Raw genomic sequence first — 27,188 nt, 5'->3', positions numbered from 1 at the left:
GACTTAAAAAGATGCTTTGGTTGGGATTCCAAAGCTGAACAGACCTTGAATACACCCAGCTGCCATGTTGAGACATCTGTATACTACAAAACAAAATATATATATATTTTTTAAATATCTTTTTATTAACATGTATCGACATGAACGTACAGTACAGTGGATATGACATTTGAGATTACAGTGGAGACAAATTCACAATTGCAAGAAGAAGATGGTCTGGAACAACCCATCTGTCACATGTTGCATATTTTGACTAACAGTAAAAGAAACTATCAGTGCTAAAGTGGATCTTTTAGCAATTAGAAGAAATTGGATTATACAGTTGTACTTTTTTTTTTAAGTGACTGGGTGAAGGGAGGGGGCACTACACATGCTATGTGTTTATTAGTACTTTTTTCACAACGTTGTGATACCGTGGCGTTAGCACACATGAATTACAATGATTTAATCAAGTGATACTGTCCAATTTCATGTGATCCCCTGACGAAGAGCCCATGAGGCTCGAAATGCATTGGGACAATATATATATGTCGTGCTGATTTTACATAAGGGTCAATTTGTGCGTACAACTGTACGAAGCCCAAAATGGCGTATAGTATGTATTTGGAATGTCTAATAAAGACTACAGATTGCATCTTACTGTCTCTGTTGTGGTGAAGGACATTAAGGATGAAAGAGTAATAAAGAAAAGAAAAATTACATTGACTAAGAGATTATGTTCCTCAAGGTAATCCAAAGTAATCTATTGGAGGGAGTTGTTCCCACTCATCGCAGTGCACCAGTAAAAGAGTGCAAGGATAGTGCTTGGTTTTTCACGTATATTTTACTACTGTGGTTCGGGGCTATCCGCACATTACTGGTAGCACACAATCACATGAAAACATTCAAGGATGGTATCTTTTCAAGAGAAGGAGTGCAGGCTCTTCATGTCTCTTCTACTTTTAAACAGTTGGCATTTTCTTTTCCGAATCATTTAGTGCCTACAGCCTGTATCCTGGGTCACATGCTTGGGAGTAGCTTGCAGTTGTTCTTTGTGTATTTCTCCCAGACAGTGAGACAAAGGGGGTATAGGCATTGGCAGTATGGGCCAACCCTGACATGATACAAGGCTGAGATGTCACCTACTTCACTTGCAGATGACTAAGACTATGCCTCAGTACACTCACAAAGGGTTTCACACTAGTCTTTTGTGCAGCAGAGACGTTTTGGCAAGGGAGGCAGGAAATTCCAGACACCGCTGGGGGTGGAACCACTAGAAGAGTCCTCACTTCAAAGCTGGCACCAAGTTTAAATCTTGGACCCTCAGACCCAACTATTCAGTACACCTGTGGAAGACTCAGAAGGACTGCTGTGCAGCTCTTCTGCAAGAAGTACTGCTACTCTTCTGCCCTGCTGCCTGAATGTAAAGGACTAGACCTGCATCATTATCCCAGGACCACCAGAGTGAGTCTAAGGTCTAGTTGGCTGGCCTCTTGATCAAAGCCTCAGGGACAAAAAAGACTCTAACCATCTTGAACCCTGCACCTGGGCTCTGCCTGCTTTGTGGCTTGCTGCCCCAAAAAGGTTCCACCCTAGTTGAGGACCCTTGGGCTGGCAGAGCACCTTTAGGCCCACTTCCATCTGTTGTCAAAGCAGAACCGACGCTGTGTGATGCATTGTCTTACAGCCTCGCATTGAAACGGACACTGGACCTTGCAGCTTCTTGGAACAGCCGCTCCTTGATGCTGGACCCTGCACCTTAGTTCAGCCGCTACTGGAAGCTGCTGCCTTACGACCCATCCCAGACACAGGACCTCACATGGAAGCACTGTAGCCCCTCAGAAACACCACTGCGTGATGCATTGTCAACGCAGGACCACACATCGCAACCCCACAGCTCCTCAGAACCACAGCTGTGTGATGCATTCTCAATGCCGGACCTCAAATCTCACCGCTGAATCACGACTGTGTGACACATCCTCGATGCGCAATCTCCAATCACTGGGCAACCAGAATTTAAGGGACTTTGTTTAGCAAGCCTAACTTGGACCCTGTAGCCGGCCCACGCTCCATCTTAGTCAGCCTTTAACTTGTGACTTTGTCCTGGTCTGGTGTGACCAGATAATAAGAGTTGGCACTTTGTGCTTTTAAACACTATTTTTACTCAAATTTTCAAAAGTGAATATTTCTGATTCTGTATATTTAATTTTTGATGTTTTGGTGTCAAAGCGTAACTCTATTGTTCTAAATTGGTGTGGGATTTTTCTTGTGTTGTGTTTTCCCTTTATTTTCTTGTATGCTGGCTGAATACTTTACACATTGCCTGTAAATTAAGCCTGACTGCTTTTGGTCAAAGATTTTAACTTCTGATTAAGGGCTGGTTTTGAGTTTGGGGAGAGGGTACTACATCACAGTGGAGACAGAGTACCCTCTCTGTAAATCAGACAGTTTGACAGTCAGGTGGATCTTAAGTATTTCAGCGATAACTCCGTCTTGCTCACTGATGCACTCCTTCAACAGCCCAATGGAGAAAGGTCTGTCGGAGGTTTGTCCCTTTGACAACACTCCCAATTGAGAATGGACCACTGAATGGCCTGTTTTTATTGTCCAGTAAGAGAGAGTAGAAACATGGCAGTAAGGGAGAGTAAAAACATTTAAATGACCTCCACAACATGGATGAAAACTCCCACTGTAATGGGATCTTTAGGTTTTGTTTTTGTAAAGCAAAAGCCCACTTTGGGATTTTATTATTGAAGAAACAAAAACTTTGTCAAAATTGAAAGCCACTCAAACTTTTTTGAGTCGTCCGCCAAACTTTTAACTCATTGACAGGATCCAAAATGACAGTGGTTCCTCTCAGTGACTAGACTTGTCCACTGGCTCAGCGAACAACTCTGAATTCGGAGGATGAGTTCTACTTTAGGGTGATAGAGTATATTACTGCTGCCTGGCTAGTTTAAGCTTGGGGAGAAACACTGCCATTTTACATGCATTCTAAAGTTGCCTTCTTTTTCCACATGCTGACTTTTGACACGCATTTGTTTACGTGACCGTGTACTTACAAAGTGGAATTGTAAGCAAAGTGGATTCAGAGAACCGAATCGTGCACTTACACAAAACCTTAAACATTTGGTACGGGCCTGAAGATACATTGCGCAAATGTTGTTTATTATTCGTCCATAAGATGACGGCGCTGTCACAGAGACAATACACAATGGCAGCTCGTCTGCAGCCTCAACACGGAAGCATGAATGCTGTTGTTATAAATACAGGTGCATTTTTTCACTCTGCTGTCATTGTGAGGTCATCACCGTTGGCGCTTCAGCACAGCTGATTCTTGTTTACCCTCTGCAATGATGGATGTCCAACCTGTGACCAAGATGGGTACCTAACTATTTTGACTTCAGGTAATGGGGATTTAGATCATCCAGTAGGGGATTCTTGGCAGAACACCTGCCCTAGACATCTAGGTTAGGGCATGCATAAGTAGGAGTACGCTATACCCTGTATTTATATGACCGCATATAAACACTCCATTTGCACAGTGGTGGAATCGTTCATTCTTTTCACTCTCATACTGCCAATCAGATTTGTCTGCTTCTATATAATCATCAGTGCAGTACATATATAAGAATCACGATGGTTCAATAAATATTAAAAACTCCCCTTTGTCTATTTGTTGTATAACTCTGAGAGATCTAGGACAGCTAATCCAGTTCTGGTCTAGTTCTCTTCTGTTCTTGTACAGGTCCTTGAGGTATTCTGAACGGGGTGCCTCGGGGACCCACATTTATTTTTGGCACTAGTGGGTAGGGTGACTCTTGTACCCCATTGCTTAGGGAGGAGCCAGGTTCCGGGGAGTTATTTGTAGGAACGAGATGCAAATCCATTTAGGTAATCTGTTAAGTTTATTGTAGAAGCAACTGATACTGCACAGCAGTGTTGATCTGTGAAAGGTTCAGCAGCAACTGACAACTGTACGCTTAAGACATTCCAACCAAGAATAGAAAATGCAAAGACACACCAAGGTTCCACAAGTAATGCTGGGTGACAGAAACATCAGCCCAGTGCTCACCACTACATTACCCTATTCACTTTTTAGCAGTTCCTGTTTTCCTTACGACATATAGGCTCAAAACACCATATGTCAGGGCATTTTTCAGACGGTGAAAGTCTTCTGCCACACTAAACATGGGCTCTGAGAGCAGGGTTTGTGTGTGGGAGTGTCATACAGGCACCACCAGTATCCTCCCACAGCTAACACTAAAATCCAGTTTGAAGTTAGGTACTGTACCTGCAACAAATGCAGACACAAATGTTTGGTAAAACAAAAGTTATGTCTTACAGCACCTAGACAGCGGTTGTATAAGAATTGTCATGTGGCTCAACAGACCTGTTTAGCACGATTTGACACTGTGATGTCAAAAGGATGCCCACAGCCCCAACCCTGCATTTTCTGTTGACTAGGAGGCGTCATCTCTGCCCATTCAAATCAGCCCATGGTTAGCTCCTGGGAGTCATTTTGCAACTGGTTCACAACTATTCAAGGCTGAGACCTGACAGATGCTAATGAACATTCTGAAAGCTCAGGCTGGTAAAGGGTTACTTTCTAAACTAGAACCTAAAAAGTACTATATCTGAACCAAGATCTAGCTTTCTTCCAAATTTGATGTAAATCCGTTCAGCGGATTGGGTTGTAGCGGTGTTTAAAGTTTCTATGGAAAAATTATTGGGGAAAACGTGTTTTGGGACCCCCCCTTTTTCCCCAGCCCCCTGTTGATGGATCACCCCAAAACTTCCTATGTGTAAACTAGTAAAAAATTTAGCACTTTTTTGAAAAGTTACATTTGTCATATGTGGCCAAAGTTATTAGCAACCCAAAAAATGCATTTCATACCGACGATCCATACTATATACATATAGATACGTTTATTATTAAATTAAAAACTAAGTATAATAATAATTATAATTTTAAAAACTGGCATTAAATGTTAAATTTTGTTAAATTCCAAATTGATTACATATTTAACTTTTAACCAAGTTTACTAAATATTAAATAAAACTGTTAGTGAAGCTAACTTTAGCAATTATTATTTATAAATCAATTTACTATATTTTTTTAATACACATTTCATTTGTGGAATTAATGTGCTCTGAAATTATACTTTATGATTAGAATAACTCAAATGACTTCACATTTAAATAAAGTTTATTATTTCTTTTAAAAATAAAATCTAATTTGTCGTATGTCACATGTCTGAACATAAAATACAGCCATAAAGATACTTTCGCTAACTTAAAATGTATACTACAACCATAGGACGCTACCCCATCTCATTTGAGGAGATTGGAGACCTATAGTTAGGTGTAGTCTTATGTTTCAATCAGAAATGGTGAACAGCAAAAAAGTGGAGATTTACACCTGGGAGCATCTGAGAGCACGCAGGTGTGTGATTTACAATCTCTCATCTGATGGATCTTATTAGGTTTATTGAGATGCAAAGGGAGTTAGCAATAATAAAACAATTCAACATTCGAGAAGCCCATTCGGGCCCAAAATAAGGACAAGGAAACAGTAATTGAATTTAAGTAGTTTGTGCATATCAAGAGAATATTAAGATACTGAATTACAGCTGGCAAGCTGAATTATAGCAATAGGTTCAGTCTCAGTACAATAAGATATGAAATAATCATGGCCACAGCAATACAGAGACTGAGAAATAGAAATAGGTGTTCCTTAAAGAAATTCTAAAACTTATTCATGTTTGGGAGAGAGAATTAGAGTCATCTAATCAAGGCTCTAAGTTTAGGATAAGAATGGTTTGTAGAAAAGGGTCTCAAGGAAATTCAGAAAAGTAGAAATGTTTCAGCATACTAAAGACTCCAGTAGAGATCTTCTAGAATGGAATAAGTGTTTAGCATGAATCTTCACATTTGCAAGAATAAAAGAGCATGTTCCCTTGGAAGCAGAGATGTCTGTACCCCTCCAAGTCTAACTTCTAACACAGAGAACACAATCTACAGAACTTGGAAAATTACTGCAGCCTTGAACATTCTCCGTTCTTGATATGCGATGAATAGGAGGCTTCATCTGCTCATTAGGTCTTCAAGTTTCTTGTCAAGATGTATGCTTTAGTTATTGATAGTGAAGCCTGAGAAGAGACAACAATACTCCTATTCTCTAGCCAATGAAACCTTGAGAAGACACCTGCAAAAGAAAGAACACGCTAACCATGCAAAGTACATATGTGAATTAAGCCCTTTAGTTAGGCTAATTTTAATTAAACATGCACTTCAAATACATGTTTATACTTGTACACTTTTACTTAGGTTTGCATCTGTTCTTGAGTTACATAAGCAGATGATTACACTTTAACATGAAGACATATCATATTTGAAACTGAACATTAGCGCACACAATTATAAAACTCTTTTAACCTGTGTGAACATTTAAATGCATTACTGAAATGTATTTACTGTAGAAACTAAAGAATGGCACACTGTAAATAAAGTGTCACACGTAGGTAAATAAGGGCATTTCTGCGATGTGTGAGGGTGGGGGCTAAATTTTGCTACTCCATAGTAAATATACACCTAAGTAAATATACATGTGTACATTTACCTCTGATAGCCAGACCCCATGTCTCTCAACTGTGGAAAATAACACTGATCACCTTTGGTGGCAAAAAGGGCTAAAGAAGAAATGCATTGTGGTCAAAAGCACTTGAAAGATTGGTGAAGCTGGTGACCATGGCATTTAGCGCTGTCAGATATAAAAAAACGTGCTATGAATATAAACTTTGCTTTCTTTACTCCACAAAGGTTTAATAATGTGCCTAGGGGGTAGCAACATCTAGGAGTGGGCGAAATTGTGTAATTTTTCCAACTCCACACATAATACAGGTATAAAACCGGCCATTCTACTGGAAATGACAGTTTAATTGTCAAGACTCTCTGCAAGAAATTGTCACTTATGGAATCCACAAAAAAATACCAGCTCAAAGTATTCATACCCATACTATTTCAAAGGCAAGCTGTGAAAATTTCTAGCGCAGAATCTGCAACACACATCCATTTTCGGACATTTTTCTGCACTAACTGGAGCTCGCGCGATGGACAAATATGTACTCAGAATAAGATTAGGGAACAGAGAAAATGCCCCCAAATCGGTGTTTATGCAAAACTACACTCACTTAAAAAAGAAAATACTCATGTTGCAAGAAGCAACCTCAACTTCGACTGCTTAGGGAAAGACGATTAATCACAAACACCTATTTTGGGACTCTCCTGAGCTTCATGTATTCTGGTAAAAGCTCTCGAACATCCTTAATTTGGATATTCAAGTGCTGGAGGGTGTTCATGCATGTGCAATATCTTTAGGCTTGGGCAGGCAATTTTTCTTTACATCTTGTAATGTGGCCAGGGCCACTGGAATTTTGCAACTGTGTAGCCAAAGCAATTTTTTGAATAATTATGAATTTACCGTATTTACCACATAATCCATCATATGCTGCATAATCTGCAGATTGTATCAACAAAAATGTGTTTCTAGCTCAAACGGTTCAAAAGTTACTAAAAACGCAGTGACACCTGTTCCCGCGCAGTTGAAGGCCCTTAGCAACAGAAAGGTGACCAGTCAACCTCTGCATATTGCTATTTTTGGGTGTTAAAGTGGTACTTATAAGGTGCATCCAATGCCCAGGCAGTATTAACAAGTTTAAACATGACAAAATAATGAAGTAATGCTATCACAAGATGTGCAGCATTATGCTGCGAAATTTGGCTTTTCTTGCTACATAATTTACTCAACCTGCTGCATAAGTTTGGCCCTCCCCTGCTTCATAATTCCAGTGCCCTGAATATGGCACCGTTGATTCCAGCTCGCGACTGGAAGAAGTTTGCTTCCACCATGGGTAATACTTCCCTGCCAGAGATGACATATGCTAAGGTAACCTCCACTGTAATGGTACATATGACCCTGGGACCCTGAGAGAAACTGTGGCAGTGTGTGCTGTAGACAGTCAACTAAGAAAAATCTCACATCTGAAAATGAGCTTGCCTAGGTAGTTCAAAATGATGGGTATGGTTGGATGAAAATATATTAATAAGTATAGATTTTTTCACTCTACATCTCTGTATCCGGATGATTTTTTTTTGCCTAGGTATGTATAAGTTAAGTTAATTATAGTAAACATTTACTTCCCTTTATATACTATATACCTTGTTGATTTTTGGTCTTCGATATTTTTGCTACAATATTTTTGTAGCATATTTAAAATTCGATATTCCGGTACCATACCTCCGGGGATGCTCAGTGAATTCACCTTTCTTCGCGTTTTAGAGCTCAACCGGTTCACATGAAGTGGTGGGCAAAAATGTCAGTCTTTTCTTCTCACTTCAAGAGCTACCGCCATCTTGTTTACACGAGCACAAAAAATGTACAGAAACAGGTTGTGTATAGCTATTCAGAATTGTTACTGGGAGCACAAATTGGCACAACTCCAGAGTAACCCCCTAGTAGGCAAGTTAACTGCAGCTTTTTTTTTTAGAAACTAAGGATCTGTACAGCCTAGAGCCAGCATTGAACGATATCAAGCCGGCAGGTGCCAGGAAGCTTTACCTCCAGTTCAGACATGGGGTGCTACCTCTTCGCTCCTTTACAAACAAATGGGTGGGCTCACAAACCCAGGGGTGTCCGGCATGTGACTGCACCATAGAAACAGTCTATCAAGTGTTTTATTTGTTGCCCCGGGTATTTCAAGGCAAGAAAACGGTGGCTGGTCCAGATCTGCAGAAACTTGGGAACTAGGCGCTGCTCTGAGGCCTACAGGTTATTTGAAAATGGTACTTGCCTCCCTATAGTTTATTCAGTAGCAGGTTTTCTATTTTCTATGTGGTGCACTCGTAGAGCACTCCTAAAGTCAACTTAGTAAAATTAACAGTTACATTAGAAATGAATGACGATGATCTAACCTTTGCTCACCCTCGTTTAACGATGATACTCCAAAGGTATTAATTGTTCAATCTCAAATTATTGCTGTGATTTAACTTACTTATTTTCTGATTCGTTATACTTCGCCTGGTGAATTATTTTGTACATTTGGCACATGCACTTTATAATCTCCCTATTTCTGATCGTTACTGTGGCTCATATGAAGTGAACCGCCTACCACTTAGCTGCTACCATAGATTGTATTGTATTTTTATAATGTTATAGGCCATAACTGGCTATTGTTTTATCTTTTTTTATAATTGTACATATTTGGCTTTTTATACATATTCTTAAGGAAATTAAATGTGTGCTATTTTATCTGTGCTTTTATGGTCAAATTGGCTGAAATAAAGCTATTATTGAATTGAATTTCCAGTCTGACTGCATTTCTTCATCATTTTCATTTTTTTGCTCTCTTAATAAATATTTTGCTTTATAATTAAAACGTATTTTACCAAAGTTGCGTGGCAAGTTACAGGGATATTCAGTGTAAATGTTTTAAAAAACAATGTGGAATTTACAGGAACGTAATATAAAATGATCAAATGATGTTCTTAAGAAACGCATATAGTTAAACTGGTGCTCCTTAATCAACTCTGTTTTCCAGTTATGAATAAAATATGGTTGTGCAATGAAATAGCTTTTGTTATATTTCAACAAAACTTGCTAATATACATATTAATGCAGGATTTATTGTTCCTTTAGTGTGGATGCTCTTCCCATAACTGTGATTGAATCATGGTGGCATTTAAAGGAGTCTGGACTCAAAGTTTTTGGAAAGCTGTATCTGGAGAATTTTTGGCTACGTTTATTTTCGTCCTTCTCAGCCTTGGCTCCACAATCAACTGGGGTGGAAAGAGCGGTGCTCAACCTGTCGATCTTGTGCTAATCTCACTCGGCTTTGGACTTGGCATTGCAACCTTGGTGCAATGTTTTGGGCATATCAGTGGGGCACACATTAACCCTGCTGTGACGATTGCAATGACCTGCACAAGAAGAATCAGCCTCTCCAAGTCATTTTTCTATATCATCGCGCAGTGCCTCGGAGCCATTTTGGGGGCTGGGCTGCTCTATCTTCTCACACCTACCGATGTGCTTGGAGAATTGGGCGTTACTATGGTAACCTTTTAATGTATTTTATTTAAAACATTCCTAATCAAACATTTTAAGGAAATCAACGAAGTTCTAGGCAGAGTTTTTACAATGTACTCCTCATGCTTGTACCGTGATGTAAAAGTGATTTTGCTTCCATTAACATTTTTTGGTTTCTTCCTCTAAATTAGAGTAAGGTGAGGAAATTGTGCTTTTGTTCAGGCCATTAATGACCTGTAGTCTCTTGGTCCTCCAGTTTCCTTTCCTTGACTTGTAGAGTGTCTTCCTCACTCAGGGATGTTACGAAAGCATTCTTACACAGCAATTTAAAATAACTAAAAACTTTTGATGCTTTGGGGAGAAAACAATTTTCCCTGGGCTACAACAGATCCTTCACTCTTCATTTTCACTAACATTATGCATTTACTAGCAGAAAAATATTATAAATGTTATTGGTTAGCAAATATTTGAACAGAGAAAAATAAATGGAAATATTCAATGTGGCTGCTTTGTATAACGGACCCAGCGACCCTCCCACTATTTGAGAGAGAGAGAGAGAGAGAGAGAACATGATACTATGATAATACTTTCCGATCTTCAATCTACTCCATAAGGTGAACAAGCACTTGTTTTCAAAAGATTTTCTGGAGGGCATCTAACAGGCTGATGGGCCTCTAGTTGCTGGGGTCTCTACGATCCTCTTGTTTAGGTCAAGCCTAGTATCAGCACGCAAGCGCTGCTCTAGGGAAGATCTGTGGTAGTTCAGTACAGGAGAGAAGCCTCGCCCACTACCCCGCCCATATTTTTCATTGGCTTGTGTCTTTGTCCTTCGTGAATGCTGGCTTCTGGTTCCTAAATAGGCTTGTTAGTCCCTCCTTAGTACGGCTGTGTAGTCATTTGATTCCTCCCATGCCTACTAGCCCCTTTACTTCGTTCTTACACTGTAAGCACTATATTCTTTATTGAGTTTGTCCTACTTGAGGCAGGACGACGTGCTTTGTTTACTTTCAGCATGCTGTGCGCGCTTTCACTTTCGAAGGGGCCGGGACAATCTCGACCGCTTGTTTTACTTCGTTCCATATTATGTAACACAATAATCCTATTGTGTATTAAACATGAATCTACCTGAGAAATCAATAAAAGCGTACTAAAGTATGGTTTAAAAAAAATGTTTTATACATCATTGCAACCCTCTCTATTTAAGGCCGGATTTTATAAAGACAGTTCTCGCTCTTAAAATTATACCTGTTTATGTCTGCTTTAAAATAAATCTACTTTTCACAGTGGTATTTCATAATCGCCAAACATTTCTCAGCCTGGCGTGAGCCCTGGACAAACCGGCTGCGGGGCATTCCTCGGATATTGCATCAGAGTCACAGCCTCTGTACTTTGTCACCCCATCCCCATCCCTTCTCCAGAGGGTGTGAGTCTGGGGGCAGGAAGGCGAGTTGAGGGGATCCCGTGCCACAAGCTTCAGTCTGAAGCCTACAGGCGAAGAGAGCACAGCGGGTCCGAGAGGAGGGCAAAGCGCACTGAAGCGGGGCAGTTCAACGGCGTCTGTCTGCTTTTCTACCATGAGCACGGCGAAATTTACACCATCAAAAGGTATGAAGTAAAGGAGGCTACTAGAAGGAGCAACAACTCCAAGAGGTGACTTTAAGAGGGTCTTCATTCCCCTGGGAGACCTCAGGAAGGGCACAGTACACGAGAAACACCTGCAGAGGGGCACTGAGACCTTGGAAATGAGGGCACCTGTCTCAGGGAGACTAGCGATGCCAGACGGGGCATTGACACCGGGAGCAAGTTCAGGAAGGGCACCGAGCCGGTTGTTGGACACTGGAGACCAGGCACCGGGTATCACAACTTCCTCGTTGTCCATAGGCCACCAGCGGGGGCACAGAGCCCGGAGGCGGCAGGTCTCAGGAGGGGCAACCAGGTCCATGCGCACCCCCAACAGTGGCGGACCTGCGGGGCATGACTCTTCAGCCCATGATGTCCAGAGTGCTATTGGCGCTCCTCCTGCTGGTGGTTACTGTGGGTGTTTTCGCACTTTTGATATCACGATCCAGAGGCAAATGGAAACACTGTGGCGGTTATTTGGAAATAGAACAGAAGAGGAAAAGGAAGAGTAATGGCCCACAAATATACTGCTGTCTCCTGTTCCATCTCCTTCACAAACTGAAACTGCCCAAGGATAGGAGATACCAGGGCCGACAACATGATTGGCTTAATCATAGGACTCACGTTTCCTTCTCTCTCCACCTTACTAACGGAGCCCAAATTTTCTCTTTACTTCTTGGATCGCACGCCATATCAGACTCACATGTATATATGATATTTCTGAGACACTCAGTAAAAGACGGAGGATTTTCAGATTTCCATAACTTACAAATCTCCTGCCTTGCTAACAAGATTACATAAAACAGAAACTTTGATTCAACCGTTGTGAGTTGTACTTCTTGCTCTGGAATTAGCCCAAAACAAATTACACTAGGGTTTACTTTAATTTATGTCCCAATAGTTTCTCCCACAAAGTCACAAACAGAGTTCCAATAGGGTACTATTTTTGGACATGACAAACAGATGCACATCATCTGCTGCTACAAGCCTGCATCTTGGACAGTTATAGGTGTTACCAGTGACTTTAAAAAGCTTTGCAGGTGACCAATAAACTCTATAGGTGGTAAATAAATTATTTCGTTTTAGTGGAGCCGGTTTAACTACTGTTCGGAATATACCATATGAATTGCACCACATTTGCTTCAAATCTTCATCGTCGAACTCTTCACCCCACAAATTCCAAATTTCAGTCTTAATCTTAACACCCATCTCCAAAAAAGCCCAATACCAAAAAGATGTTTCCTTTTTCCACTGACCGGTTCTCATCACCTGATCAAATTTTGATTTCTCCTCCTCTGTCCTGTCTTGTGTTGCCCACCAGCAACTCAGTCGATAATATTTAAACCTCGTTAGCAACCCATTGCTACACTTGCTCAATGCTTCCCAACTCATTAAGTCTAAACCCACCTGAAGATCTGCCCAATAACATATATCCCCCGATTTCAAAGGCTGACTTAGATGATCCCTCAAACATCCCGGGGTACCTGGAGAGTCCCAAATCGGTGCCCATGAGGAAAAATATGGGCAACTCAATGTTTTCCGCACATACATCCACATATTTAATGCAGACTTCAAAATCTTGAGCCTCACCTTTTTAAAGAACTTTGGGTTTCCTTATTTGGAAACGAAAATGAGTTTGACCTTGTGGGATATCAACAAACATTGCCTAGAAAAGTAAGCAGATCATTGACTTATCAGTCATGTTAGCAAGCATGCGAACATTCTTAAACTGAAAGGCATCTCTGGTATCTCCACTGGCCTTGAGGTTATGCCTGCATTTCACGAGGTGCTTTCCACCACTCTACGGACTTTAAGGGGTTTTTAAAAATGTGGATCCTCCTGAATACTCAGCTTTATTTTCACGTATATTCATTGATGCTATACATACTACTCTTTTTTTTATAATTTTTATTTGTAAACAAATCGACAGTACATACCATTGTGCGACATGAGCAAGAGATTATACATCCTCCAATTCTTTGATCTGGGTTACAGTGGATCAAACATAAATATACAAAAGATGTCAGTTAGGGGGTTTCAAGAGTCTCATCATCATTCAGTGGTACTGGTGGTATACAAATATTTCCTCTATACAAATTCCAGGGCCCCCATACTTTGCTCCACTTCCTGGGATACCCTCTGGCCACATATACTGACTTTTCCCGGAACATGCACCAGTCCAAATCATCCTTCCATTTATCTAGCGTTGGCGGTTGGTGGGCCCCCCAATTTTGTGCTATGTTCCTTTTAGCCACCATTAGTGCCAGGATCACCCACTGTTTAGTATAAAAGGTGAGGTCCATAGGCTCCCAAATGTTTAGGAGGCACCTGCGGGCTTCGGGTTGTAAGTCTACTGCAAGCACATCACGGAGAGTTTGATGTATGACTCTCCGGTGCGATTGTATATACACACATTCCCATATTATGTGGATAAATGTACCCACCTCCCCACATCTACGTCTGCACTCTCCATTATCCGTTCTACCCATCCGTACCAAATCTGGACCAGTGATGTATATTCTGTGCAGAATCTTTGGCTGCACCAACCGCAGCCTTGCTTGGACTGCCACTTCCCTCGGGGAGGAGACTGCTACTTGCCAGTCCTCGTCGTCCAGTTCAATGCCATCTTTAACCCATTTGTCCTTAAGGGACTGAAGGGGGTCTTCCATATTGTTTATCAATTTTTGGTAAATCAGCGAGATGGACCTCTTGGGAAGATGACCGTCCAATATCCTATCTTTGAGTGGGGATGCTTCGGGAAGGGGAGATCTACTAATAAAATGAGTCTGGAGTGCGTGACGGACCTGCGGATATCTATAGTACTCAGTACCAGCCAGTTTATATTGCTGTTGGAGAGAGGCAAACGGAAGGATAGCGCTCTTGACCCGTAGGTCCTTAATCTGGGAGATACCAATAAGATCCCACTCATCAAACTCTTTGGATTGCCAGAGGCTTCCCAGCTTTTTCGGAATTCCAGAGGGGAGTTGCCAGCGTGAGCCTACGGTCCCACCCCAAGTGTTTGGTCACTTCATACCAAACTTGAACTGAGTGCGCGGTAGGGCCCATAAGGCGGTATGGAATAGAGTGCTCTACTGTAATCCCCACCATGGAGGAGCCATCTATCCATGGCGTATACTGGGTCGTCTGGACGACCATACATCCCCTGGTTGATTGCAGCCAGGTGGGCTGCCCAATAGTATTTCCTAATGTCAGGAAGACAAATGCCGCCATCATACCAGTTGAGGGTGAGTTTCGCTAATGCAATCCGAGGTTTCCCGTCCCATAGCAGAGTTCTTTGTAGAGTTTCTATTTCTTTAAAATATGATTTGGGGACTGGGTCCATTGAGTTCTGGAGGGCATAGAGAAAACGGGGTAAATACATACTACTCTTGAGGTGCACTCCTACACTCTAATGATTTATTTATGCGGCTTCTGCCACTGGATCTGCACAGCAAGAGCTCCGCGCCTACAAAAGTATGATCTTTACGCCCCCTCACCTTTTCCACTGTGATTTCTAGATTTGATGCCGTGTCCTCTCTCCTCCTTATTCTCCTCTTTGGGCTCCCTTCCTCACTAGGTTCCCTGATTAAAATGGAGATAAGTCCCGATCCCAAAGGTCTCAACGCCTTCATCATCAATTACCCATCTAACCTCTCCAAGAAAGCAGCAAAAAAACACAAACATCGAATCCTCAAAGCTAGTTCAGAAACTCTAATCTGTGACCCCTATTTCTGCACAAACAAGGGCACTGTGGTTAATGACCTCATCTTTTATACCAGGAAATGTGCTTGCTGTTATCAGGAGCTCAGAAAACCCCTCATGGTCTCAAGCTAACAACGTCTTCTTTGCCCTCCCTCAAAGCCTCCACCACTATCGCCCTCTATAATAATGGGATCATTCTAATACAAGCCTCCAATGACAACCTTGCTCAGATGGCCAATATTTAGCCCACCCTCAGAAAAGTGGTATACGCCAACTCCACTGTCCCCTACTCATCCGCCACCTCTTCGATGGGTTTACCCAGTACTCCCCCATTAACAGCTGTGAGTTCCTCACTCTCCCTAAACCTTTCCCCGTCAGGTGACCTTTCCACCTTCCCTGCTAGGCTAGAACCTGTGCAATGCTCCCTCTCGGCCCCTGATCTACCCAACCCTCAGCTCAATGACCTCCCCCACCTTGCTAAGGCTCCAACCTCGCCATCAAAACGTCCTCTAGTACTTTCGGATCAGTCTCCTATCCAGGAATTTCTCACCACCATGGTGGACCTCACAGGCTGTCACCAAGTCCCTCCGACACCGCTTGCCAGTTGTTAGCCCCCTCCATTTCGAAATCTATTCCCTCGCCAAACTCCCCACCATGCCCCAGAAGCAACGAGTCCCTCTCGGCGTCCACTGATCTCCAAGATCATCTCAACTCTTGCTCTTCCCGGACCAACTCTAGCCTGAGCCCGCCGAGGCAAATACACTCCATCCTTTCCAACTCAAATAGAGACCCTCCCCACAATCTGAGATGTAGTAACTCTGACATCCTTACCAGGGTGAAAGTCACCCAGACCCCTTCCTCCCCTACATCTCAAATGTGCACTATTAAACTGCAGATCAGCCAGAAAACACGCCTCAGATATCTTTAACCTCATCCAACACAATGACTTAGATATTATCATCCTCACTGAAACCTGGCTAAATCCAGCCTCCACTCCTACCCTAGACCTCCTAGTACCTCCCACTCATGATATAATTAGGCTTGACAGAATTCTGAAGCTGGGTGGGGGTCTAGCCTGTATCTACAGGAATACTCTCTCAATTTCGTACTTGGAGTCCTCTCCCCGTCCTCCTGTGAATACCTCTGTCTTAGCATTGCAAGTAAGAACCTACCGATCTGTAAACTACACACCTTTTACCAACCACCGGGGGACAATCTCCCTTTCATTGAGCAATTAATGGATATCATCTCTAGCAATGTCGACTCTGCTGTGTCACAAATCTTCCTTGGGGACTTCAACCTGCATTGGTCCAACCCCAAGGACCCCACGGTATCCTGCCTTAAATAATTTCTAAATGATCAAGATTTGATTCAGCACTGTGACCAACCAACCCACATTAAAGGTGAAACTCTAGAGTTCATCATCTCCAAAGAACAGACCATCACCTTAGAATCCACAACCCTTTGTGACTGGTCGGATCATCACAGCATCCTCTTTTATATCAACAGGGAGGTGGTGTTGAAGAAGGCTCAACCTCTTAAATCAAAGATATGGAAAAGGGATCTCAGATCAATAAACCACGACAATCTAGCTGCCCAATGTAAATCTGTCCTATCCTCCTAAGCCAACTTGGTTGAGGTGCAAACTCTCACGGACACCTACAACTCGACCATGGCCGTCATCATGGATGGCATTGCTCCACTCCAACCTAAAAATACCGCATCAAAAATATCAAAACCGTGGTATAATGAGAACTTAAACTCGGAACGTCGCAACCTTAGAGCAGCTGAACACTCCTGGCCATCCAATCCCTCCTCGGGCCATCTAAAACTCCTGAGAGATGTCAGCTCTCTTGATTTGTTTATTGTAGAGGCTCCTAAGTCTGACTATTTCAGACTACAACTAGACCAAGCAGCAAACCGCCCCAGGAAACTCTTCGAATTGGTCAAACAGTAATCGGTTAAGGGTCCAGATCTCTCATATCAGAGTGGCAAACCACGCTCCTGTGAGGAATTTGCAGTTTTCTTCACAGAGAAATCACGACTCATCTCTACTGACCTAGCCTCTAGGAAGGCTATATTGCCCTCCTCTATTGCCGCCTCACCCCATGACTTCTCTGAAAAGTGCAACTCGACCCTCATGATAGCCAAGAACAATGCGTCTTGGGGCACCGTTTCCCCATTTAGTGAAAGAGACATCGAAAAAATTCTCCAGATTATTAACCCGTTCAACCACTTCAGTGACCCGTTGCCTCCGGCCATCTTCAAGTAAATCAAGAGCGTTCTCATCCCCACCTGGACCAAGATTGTAAATGCTTCCTTATCTCAAGGCTCGATCCCCGACTGCCTAAAAGCAGCCCAGGTCTCACCCATTCTAAAAAAACAATGCTGCCAAATCTGATCTCAATAATTTCCGTCCTATCTCCAACATTCCCACCCTAGCGAAACTCCTTGAAAAATGTGTGCAATCCCAACTCTGTGCTCACATAGAGACTTACCAACTTCTTGACGAGCATCAATCCGGTTTTCGGTAGGGACACATCACCGAATCGGCCCTCACACACGTTATGGATGACATTTTGAAAATGATAGACAAAAATGAATCCTGCCTACTGATACTCTTTGACCTTTCCTCAGCTTTTGACACGGTTTATCATGACATCCTCCTATCCATCCTACAAAACAGAATGGGTTTCTCGGATCGGGTGCTTCAATGGTTTTCATCCTTTCTTCGTCACTGAATACAAAGAGTCAAGGCAAATCATTCTCTCTCTCAGCCCTCTCCAGTACACATGGGGTTCCCCCAAGGATCCTCCCTTTCACCTATCCTCTTCAACTTTTTCTTGGAACCTCTAGCTAACGCACTAAACTCCACGAGCATTCTCTTCCACATGTATGCCGACGACACACAACTCTATCTGAAAATTTCATCCCCAGAAAGCATCATCTCACTTAACTTGATACTCACGTTTACTCAAAATTGGTTAACTGAGAACCATCTCCTACTCAACGTCTCCAAAACGGAGTTCATGCTCATCTCCCCCCACTGAACCACATCCCCAAGCTAGATCTCTGGCTGACTCACTTCACGGCTTTCAACTGCACTCCGATCATCATTGACTCGGCCAAATTGCTCGGAGTCACCGTAGACAAGCACCTGAATATGAAGACTCATATCAGCAATGTATGTAAGGGAACAAAGCACCTGATGAGAACCCTCAGAAATATCAAACCTTTCCTGCCTCTAAGTGATTTCAAGCAGGTGGTCCAAGCGCTTGTCTAGCCAAGGTTAGACTATGGCAGAGCTACTCTCTGTGGCCTTCCCAAATAAGCCTTGGCCCCACTAAGGGCATCATTGAACACCGCTGCTAGATTGGTTACAGGTGCCAAAAGAAACGAGCACATATCCCCAGTCCTTAAATCTCTCAACTGGCTACCCTTTGAAGCCTGAATTCAGCTAAAGATTGCAGTCCTGGCGCGCAAAGCCCTTCACCTCAATACTCCTACATACCTGGTACAAAAACTTGAACTATCATGTGGGGCGAGGGCATCAAGAAGCGCCTCAACATTCCTCTTGAAACCTCTTGTTCCTTAACAAAAAGAGAACTTGTCACCGAGCCTTCTCCGGTGCTGCCCCAAAGATCTGGAACTCTCTGCCACCGTAAGTACGCAGTCTCTCCTTGACGACGGCGTTCAAATTGAAAGCCAAAAGATTACTAATGAGCAAATTCTTACCGTAAGGGGAGGAGGCACACCTAATTCATCTGACTTTGTTCTTAACACCATGGTACCTCCATCTATAATGGATCTTCTCTTCTGCTTTTTTTAATTTTTTTTATTCCAAATGCGTTCACCTGTTTACTGTATTATCTTTTTTATTTTTACCCCCAATTGATGTTTATACTACCCTCTTGTCCTCTCTTCCTGCCTATTATAAAGCACTCTGATATCCTTCGGGATCTTGTTCGTGCTATATAAAACTTTATAAATAAATAAATAAAAATAATAAATAGCAATAAGCAAGTACGTCTGGTGATGCCAATTCTCCAATTTCAAGACTCTTCCGCAACTTTTTCCAAGATATCCTGGAACCTTTTGATGACCAAATACAACTTCCTATTCTCCCCTGGAGTTTAGCTATATCTTTCTTCTGAAACACTAACGGAATGGTGTTGAAAAGAAAAGTAACTTTTGGGAGGATAATAATTTTTATGAGGTTTATCCTTCCATATATATTTAAAGGTAGATTTGCCCATTTTGACAGCAACCCTACTACTTCCTGACTAACTTTCCTCCAGTTTGTTTTGTGATATCTTCCATTCTCTGCACTATTAAGACCCCCAAATATCGGATTTGTGTTTTCACCCCATGACTCGCCACACCCAGATTCCATTCCTTAATCTCGGTTTTTCCTGTGTTCACTTTATACCCAGAAATTTGGCCAAACATCTCAGCCTTCCTCATCAAATTGGAAATTGCGTCTTGCGAGTTACTTGTAAACAGCATCAAATCATCTGCATATAATGCTAGTTTGACTTCAAAATCAGATGATTTAAAAGGGAGGATAGTGGTATCTGCCCTTATCAAATTGTCTAGTGGCTCAATATAAAGTTTGAAAAGAAGTGGGGACAGGGGCAACCCTGCCTTGTCCCTCTAAAATTATCGAACCAATCTGACAATCCACCATTTATCAACACCCTGGCCTTGGGGCCACAATACAAGTTTTGCATCGCCCTTACTACAGACTGCAGAAAACCAAAGCTTAGTAGAGCCTCCCAAAGGTAAGGCCAGTGTACCTGAATCAAAAGCTTTGGCTGTATCCACAGCTACTATGGTCAATGATAAATTCCGAGCCTCCGCCATATCTAAAGCTCCCATCAGCTGAAATGTAATTCGTTCAGCTGCCTCCCTGGTATGAAGCCTCTTTGATTAGGATGGATAACCTCTTTTATTACCTTAGCTACACGTGATGCTATAAATCCGGAGAAAATCTTATAGTCCGTGTTTAATAAGGATATCTGTCTGTACGAGTCCACTTTCTGTGAATCCTTATATGGTTTTAAAATCTAAGTAACTGTGGCCTCTGACCAAGAGCTGGGGACTCTTTCCCCACTTATAATAATTCCAGTCTTAAAAGTCTTATTTAATGAGATATATATGTCTATAATGCAGAGAAAAACCTCAGCTGGACGACCATCTGGTCCAGCTACCTTTCCCTTTACCATATTCTTAGACTGAGACTCTTATCTCCTCCTCCTTAATCTCCCCTTCTAGGGCTTTCTGTTGTTCCATAGTTAACTGTGGAAGTGTCGTCAATCCTAGCCACTCCTTTATGTCTTCCCGGCTGGGTTGAATATCTACGCTATATAAACCTCTCATAAAACCACAGGCCTCTCCACATATATCAGCGTTAGCATACAATACTTCTCCGGATTCTCTACCAATTAACTCCCGAGTTGTATTCCTAGTCCTATCTGCCTTGGCCTTCCAGGCTAAAAGGGAACCCCATTTTCCCCCTAGGCAAAATGTTGTAGTTTACTCACTTTCCATCTATCGAGTAATTTTTTATGAATCAGCGCCTGGAATGCCACTTGTAACCTCTCCAACTCTTTACTTAGAACTTGCACTCAATCTGAATCCTCCATTGAAGCTTTCTGTAGTTCTCCTTTTTCCTTAATTTCTTTAATTTTGTTCTCCTCTTCCTGCTTCGCCACCCTTCTTTTTCCCTACCATTATACATTTTAGAGCTCCCCTTAAGTATGCATTAAAAGCATCCCAGACTATTTGTCCTTCTGCTGTTCCCTTATTGGCCTAAAAGTAATTCACAGATTTTTCCCTTAAATCAGAGACATTCTCCTCTAATAGTATCGTTCTATCTAATGTTCACCTTCAATGCCCCTCTTATTGAACAAACCTCAGTGACATGGCTACAGCGGAATGATCTGACACAATCGCTGGAATACGAGTCACCTCTACTACCTCCCCACATAGTTCCTGATCTAATAAAAAATAAATAGTCTATACAGGAGTGGAGCCTATACTTCTTGCTGTAAAAGGTGAACTCCCTAGTCTCCCTCTTCTTAGTACGCCAGATGTCGATCAAGTTAAATTCTTTCATCATGCTTTTTAGTCTGGAAAACGTTTTAGGAGGATTAGTATATTTAATTTTTGACGTCCTGTCCATTCCTTTATTCATAACTAAATTAAAGTCTCCAATAGACAGAACTCCAATTTTTTTCCAGGGCCTCTGGGTTATCATTATTCGGCCCATAATATACCGCCCACACCAATGGCCTACCTTGAATTAGAAGTTTTGCTACTAACCACCTACCCGAAGAGTCAGATTCAAACTTAACTAATCTTATTCTGTTATTGCTTTTAATGACTATGGCCACTCCCCTAGTGCTCCCCCTCTAATCTGAGCATACTTCCTCCTGCATCCATCTGAGTTTATCAAAACATTGTCCACACTCATTTCTTTACAGATGAGTCTCTTGTAGCAGTGTAATTTGGGCCTCCCTGTCCTTTAAATTTTCAATAACCCGAGACACTTTCCTTCTAGATCTCAACCCATTTACGTTCCAAGTTAGAAAGTTAACTACTTTTATGTTATCCATACTCTAATTCTATAGGATCAGTTCGTTTTGTATAAGTCTTGAATCCATCCCTTTGTCTTGTTGGACTAAACTGATTGCTTAGCTCTTCAGAAGCTGGCATAATGAGGACAGAATGTTTTTTATTTTTCTCCCACTGCACCCAACACCCAGTGCCCCTCTTCCCCACTTCCCCCTGGAAAACCTCCTATGTACATCATTGACGATACACTCCACCCTTTGTGACCTCATAGAGAAAGAAAGAAAACAAAAACTTAAGGTTAAATAATAGAGAAAACAGCCTATCACAAATATCTATTCTTGATCTTCTTTATCTTCTTAAAGAGCTCATCCAAACAATCACTCATCCTTCCATCTGTACTATAAAGGTATCCACTTCCTCCGGGTTGCTAATGTTGTATATTTTGTTTTGCCACATTATTTTTAAAATTGCTGAAAATTTTGACTGAGCCTGAGCTTTCTTGCTTCGTAACTCGTTCATTCTGGTGCCCAGTTCCCACTGCCTCTGGGCCGTCCTCTTACCTAGTTCTGATCTTATTTGATGCGAGAAGCTCCCATGCTTTAAGGAACCCTCCCTTAAAGCCCGTCCTAACACTAGCTCTTTCATAGCAAATGCCAGGAAATTTATCAGAATCTTCCTAAGGGTTTTTCTATCCGGGTTCAACTTAAAGGGATCTCTGTGAGCTCTCTGAATCTCTTTCTCCCAATCAATTACCGGTCTATCTTTCATGATTTATCTCAGGAGACCACATATAAAAGCCTTGACATCTCCTTTCTCAGCCCCTTCCAGAATTTTAAGAAACTTCAGATTATTTCGATGAGATTCTGTTTCCAACCTTTCTAAATGCAGCGTTCTATTCTGCTTCTTTAGTGTCTCAATATCCTTAGAATTTTCTAGCACAACCACTGACAATGCTTTAACTTCCCTTTCCAAGATACCAGTATGTTGCGCAATATCATCAAGATTCCCTTCTAGTACTACGCACTTATCCCAAATCCCCTTTTGATTGGTCTCGGATATTTCAAATTTCGCAAAAATATCTTGCCTCAAGTTCAAAAACATTTTTTCCATAGAATTTTCACCTCTATTATCATGTGAACTATTGCCACTTTGCTTAGAGCTCTCCAACCCTCCCGTCTTACTACTACCTTGGAGATTCCATATTTAAAGTTGGAGTAAGACTGGAGCCAGGGCTAAGGCTGAGGCTAGGACTGGGACCAGGACTAGTACTAACTACCAAACTCACATTTTCAGCTTGCCGCACCTCTTCACTATTAGGCAACCCAGCTAGTGGAGAGAATCTATTTTCCAGGCGAAGTGGAACTATTTGCGTCTGTTTCATGGTCTTTTTCCCCTTGACCTGTGAATTTTCAACGTGTTCCATTATTTTAAAGTACGATCTTAGGGAAGGGGATGGTTTAACAGGAACCTACACTTCCTTTGGACCACAGCGTCGGGGTTTTCCTCCACACTTCAACACTTTCTTTTTAGGGGAGACTGCTACTGCCTCCCTTACTGCCTGCTCCCTGGTCCCCCCTCGTTTTCCCTTGCTTTTGGCCTCCGCGAGTGATTAGGGCCGGACTGGGAACCAAAACCGGGCCTGGCAAAGTGCTCGCCCCCCCCCCCCCCCCTTCCGGGTTGAGGGTGCTGCCGAGCTCTTTGCCTGGGCCGGTTTATGGCCGATTTTGCAGCTATGCTGCAAAAACGGTCCTGTAACAAAAACAGCCCCCAGGGGCCCAAAACTGTCCCCCACCCGTGCGGCTCACCAGGGGATTGCCCGGTGCCCGCTACGCCCAGTCCGGCCCCGGGAGTGATCTCAGCTGATACGGCTCCTCACACGTATTTCAGGGTCTGTCGGTACATTTTTAATAATACTTTCTCCCTTCTCTGTTGTACCCAGCCCACGTATGGGGTTAAAAGGGGTGGGGTTAATGTCTTCAGCTGCCCCCCGATTACAGTGTCCCCTCTCACCCCCCTTACTTCACACGCTGATTGTATAGCTTTGGGAGGAGGCTCTTCCATCAGCCTCAAAAGCCCCCATAAGCCCCCCTGTGCCTGTGAGTCCTTGCTCTTCCCACTCTTTCTTCCGACTATTTGCAGCTCTACTTGCGTGCTCCGGCACATGGGCTGCACTTCCTTGCTTCCACAACTCTCCACAGCGTCTTCCCCGTCCTGCCTTTCCATCACCTCTGTCGACCCGGAAGCTGACCGCCACAATCACCGCACGGGTCTTTCGCAAGAAACCCGCTATTCTCTGCCAGATCCTGCATCGCGTCTCCTCCTCCAGACCCATTTGCGCCAAAACTTAAGTATCCAGATAGTTTTCCGTATTACTGGTCTTAATGAAAAACTCTTCCGGTATTTATCCGATGTTGCTACGTCTATTTAAATTACACTTTTTAATGACTGCTTCCTCCAAGCATTGCCTTTCTCCTCACATGGCTCGGGAGGCCCCGCGACCAGCGTCAGCCCGCCACCATGTTTCCCAGCAAAAGCCCAGGTAACTTAATACTGGAACATCACACACTTCTATCTCACTCATACCAACTGGTATACCACGGATAGCAAACACTAAAAAAAAAGGGGAGGATGACAGGAGTTTAAAGAGCTGTTGTATGATCTTCATAAACATACAAGAAGCACAACACACATGGGAGAAAGTAAAAACGTGAATAGAATTATACACGAGTAAGGCAATGTATGGTACTTCTATGAGGATGAAGCTTTATGTGCATCTTAACAGGAGCCCTCAGGGTCTGTGAATCTCCTCTTTCTCCACCTAAACCCAAGGTTCTTATATACACACCACTACAGTCAACAGTTACGGTTAATTGCATTACTAGTGTTACTTATTTAAATTTAATTTAGTTCTATTTTTATGTATGGCATGTTAAAATGAAATTACCGAACCAGACCACAAGCTGCATGGAATAATAAGTGTAGACATTACATTGTAGAGGCCCCCCTCTTTCCCACCACTGCTTGTACCCTCTCTTTCTCAATATGTGTTATTTGGCTAGCTAACTTCTGCATTTGTAAAGCTCGGTTTACCCACAGGGGCTTCTTGGTATTGAATAATCAATGTTTATGGTTACCCACGTCAATGGTACTCCTTTTATTGTCCTCCGGAGGATTACAGAATGAGTGGACCCACAAGTATTTGTGACTTATACGGCAAACACAGAACCCTGTAGAAAATGCATTAGTCCACTGAGCCATCAGGTGTGGCTTTGGATCTGTTTTACAGCAGGGCATGCTGGTAGCTGTAGTTCTACTTGTGTTTGTCACTGGAGGTGCTCTTTTTCCCAGTGGAGAGTATATTGGTATTTTTGTTTTCCTCTGAATCTTAGTGCTGTGGATGCTGACATCTATAGTACCCCAAATGTCACTCATCCCAAGTAATTCTGGAAATTGTAGTTCTACTGTTCTGTCTTTATGCTCATGTCTGCAGTTCCCTGACTTTTGCTGCATTGAATGCAGACACTTGTGTTTTTGCTTTACAGCAGAACATGCTTGAAGGTGTATCTAAGTGACTTGCTGCATTGAATGCTGCATCTTGTAGTTTTTAGGTCAAGCCTGGGCAGCGCATATGCTGCTCTGCCAGGCCCGCTGTATATGAGTATGGACTTGAAACTCCGCCCACTTGGCTCATATTTTTCATTGGCTTGTCATTGTCCTTTGCAAATGCTGGCTTCTGATTAGTTAGTAGGATTGTTAGTACCTCCTTAGTACTGCCTTGTCTTCATTTGTAACCTTCCATGAGGACTGGCCCTTTTACTTCACGGTATGTCATATTTAGTCTGTAAGCACTATTTTCTCTAACCCCTTCGCTGCCAGGCCTTTTCCCCCTCCTGTGCCACGCCCTTTTTTGGCTATTTGGGGAAGTGCGCGCTGAGGCCCCTGTAACTTTTTGACCACATAAGGTATCCATGCCAAATTTGCGTCCTTTTCTTCCAACATCATGGGGCTTCTGAAGGTACTCGGGGTTTGTGGATTCCCCTGGAGGGGTCACAGAAATGAGCCAAAAAACAGCAAAACGTAGGTTTTTTGGGGGAAAAACGGGCTGCAAATGAAAGCTTCTGGGTTTTTCCCTGCAAGTGTTATCAAAAAAGGGTTTGTGGGGCTGAAATCACCATTTTCCAAGCTTTTAGGGGATACCAGACTTTTGTCAGAAACCCAACATTTTTTACACAGTTTTGACATTTTTCTGGGACATAGCCTATTTTTGCTGTTTTTTGTGCTTTCGACCTCCTTCCAGTTAATGGTAGAATTGGGTACAGAAGCAATAATGGATCCTGGAAAGCTATACATTTTAAAGAAGTAGACAAAATTCTGAATTCAGCAAGGGCTCATTTGTGTAGATCCATCAAGGTTTTTTTATAGAAACTAACATTTAAATATAGGATAAATTGAAAATTTGTTGAATAAGAAAGCCTTTTGTGTCAACGTTTTCGCCTGTAACTTCTTCTAATTATGACAGCTCTTTGAAACCAATATACCGTTACATCCGCTGGACATTACTGGTTGTGGGGATATATAGGACTGGTGGGTTCACCAAGAACCCGACGAACCCAGAGCCAAAAACTGAGCAGCAACTTGCAATGGTTTTTTATTATGTACCGGGTATATAGTAATTATTCTGTAAAAATGTGTACATGGAAAAATCGGTATGAAAGACACCTATGTATTTCTGAAATGGGAACAAAATATAGAGTTTAGAAACAGTAGATATTTGCACATTTCCGAAATTGGGAATACTCATACTAGCATGAGAATTATCAGTCATTTTTTAGAATGACTTCTTTTTTACACAATGTCTTTCATTTGGAAGGCAGAAATGCATCGAAAGTCAATAGGTAATAACAGTACAAATCTGAATTACCCTAAGTCTCCCGATAAAAATGGTACCTCACTTGTAGGGTTAGGCATAGTGCCCACGACAGGAAATGGCTCAAAACCCAACGTGAACACACCACATTTTCACAATGCAAAATTACCCTTTTTTAGCAAAGTGCCTAGCTGTAGTTTTTTAACCATAGGTCTGCCGGCACCTAGGGAAACCTAGCAAACTTATAAATTTTTGAAAACTAGACACCCAGGGGAATCCAGGATGGGGTGACTTGACTGCCTCCCACCAGGTTCTGTTACCCAGAATCCCTTGCAAACCTAAAAAAGTGCCAAAAAACCC

At 42.4% G+C, this 27,188-nt stretch overlaps 1 protein-coding gene and 1 long non-coding RNA gene across 3 annotated transcripts in view; one reads left to right on the top strand and one right to left on the bottom strand.

Moving 5' to 3' along the window:
• Nucleotides 1-27,188, top strand: part of LOC146831354 (aquaporin-4-like) — a 175,231-nt gene that overhangs the window by 44,370 nt on the left and 103,673 nt on the right. For both annotated transcript variants that reach the window (XM_085604140.1, XM_085604139.1), the window contains exon 2: nucleotides 9,677-10,090. In XM_085604140.1, the coding sequence (XP_085460266.1) occupies nucleotides 9,710-10,090 (381 nt within the window). In that variant the 5' untranslated portion in view covers nucleotides 9,677-9,709. The remainder of the gene's footprint in view (nucleotides 1-9,676; nucleotides 10,091-27,188) is intronic.
• Nucleotides 5,227-27,188, bottom strand: part of LOC146831353 (uncharacterized) — a 262,046-nt gene continuing 240,084 nt past the window's right edge. Inside the window, exon 3 of the long non-coding RNA XR_014961560.1 lies at nucleotides 5,227-6,187. This is a non-coding gene — a long non-coding RNA (uncharacterized LOC146831353). The remainder of the gene's footprint in view (nucleotides 6,188-27,188) is intronic.

Source organism: Triturus cristatus, chromosome 5_1, assembly GCF_964204655.1.
Source record: "Triturus cristatus chromosome 5_1, aTriCri1.1, whole genome shotgun sequence".
Taxonomy (NCBI): domain Eukaryota; kingdom Metazoa; phylum Chordata; class Amphibia; order Caudata; family Salamandridae; genus Triturus; species Triturus cristatus.
The sequence above is the reverse complement of the archived record's forward strand: the minus strand, read 5'-3'. Positions and strand labels throughout refer to the sequence as shown.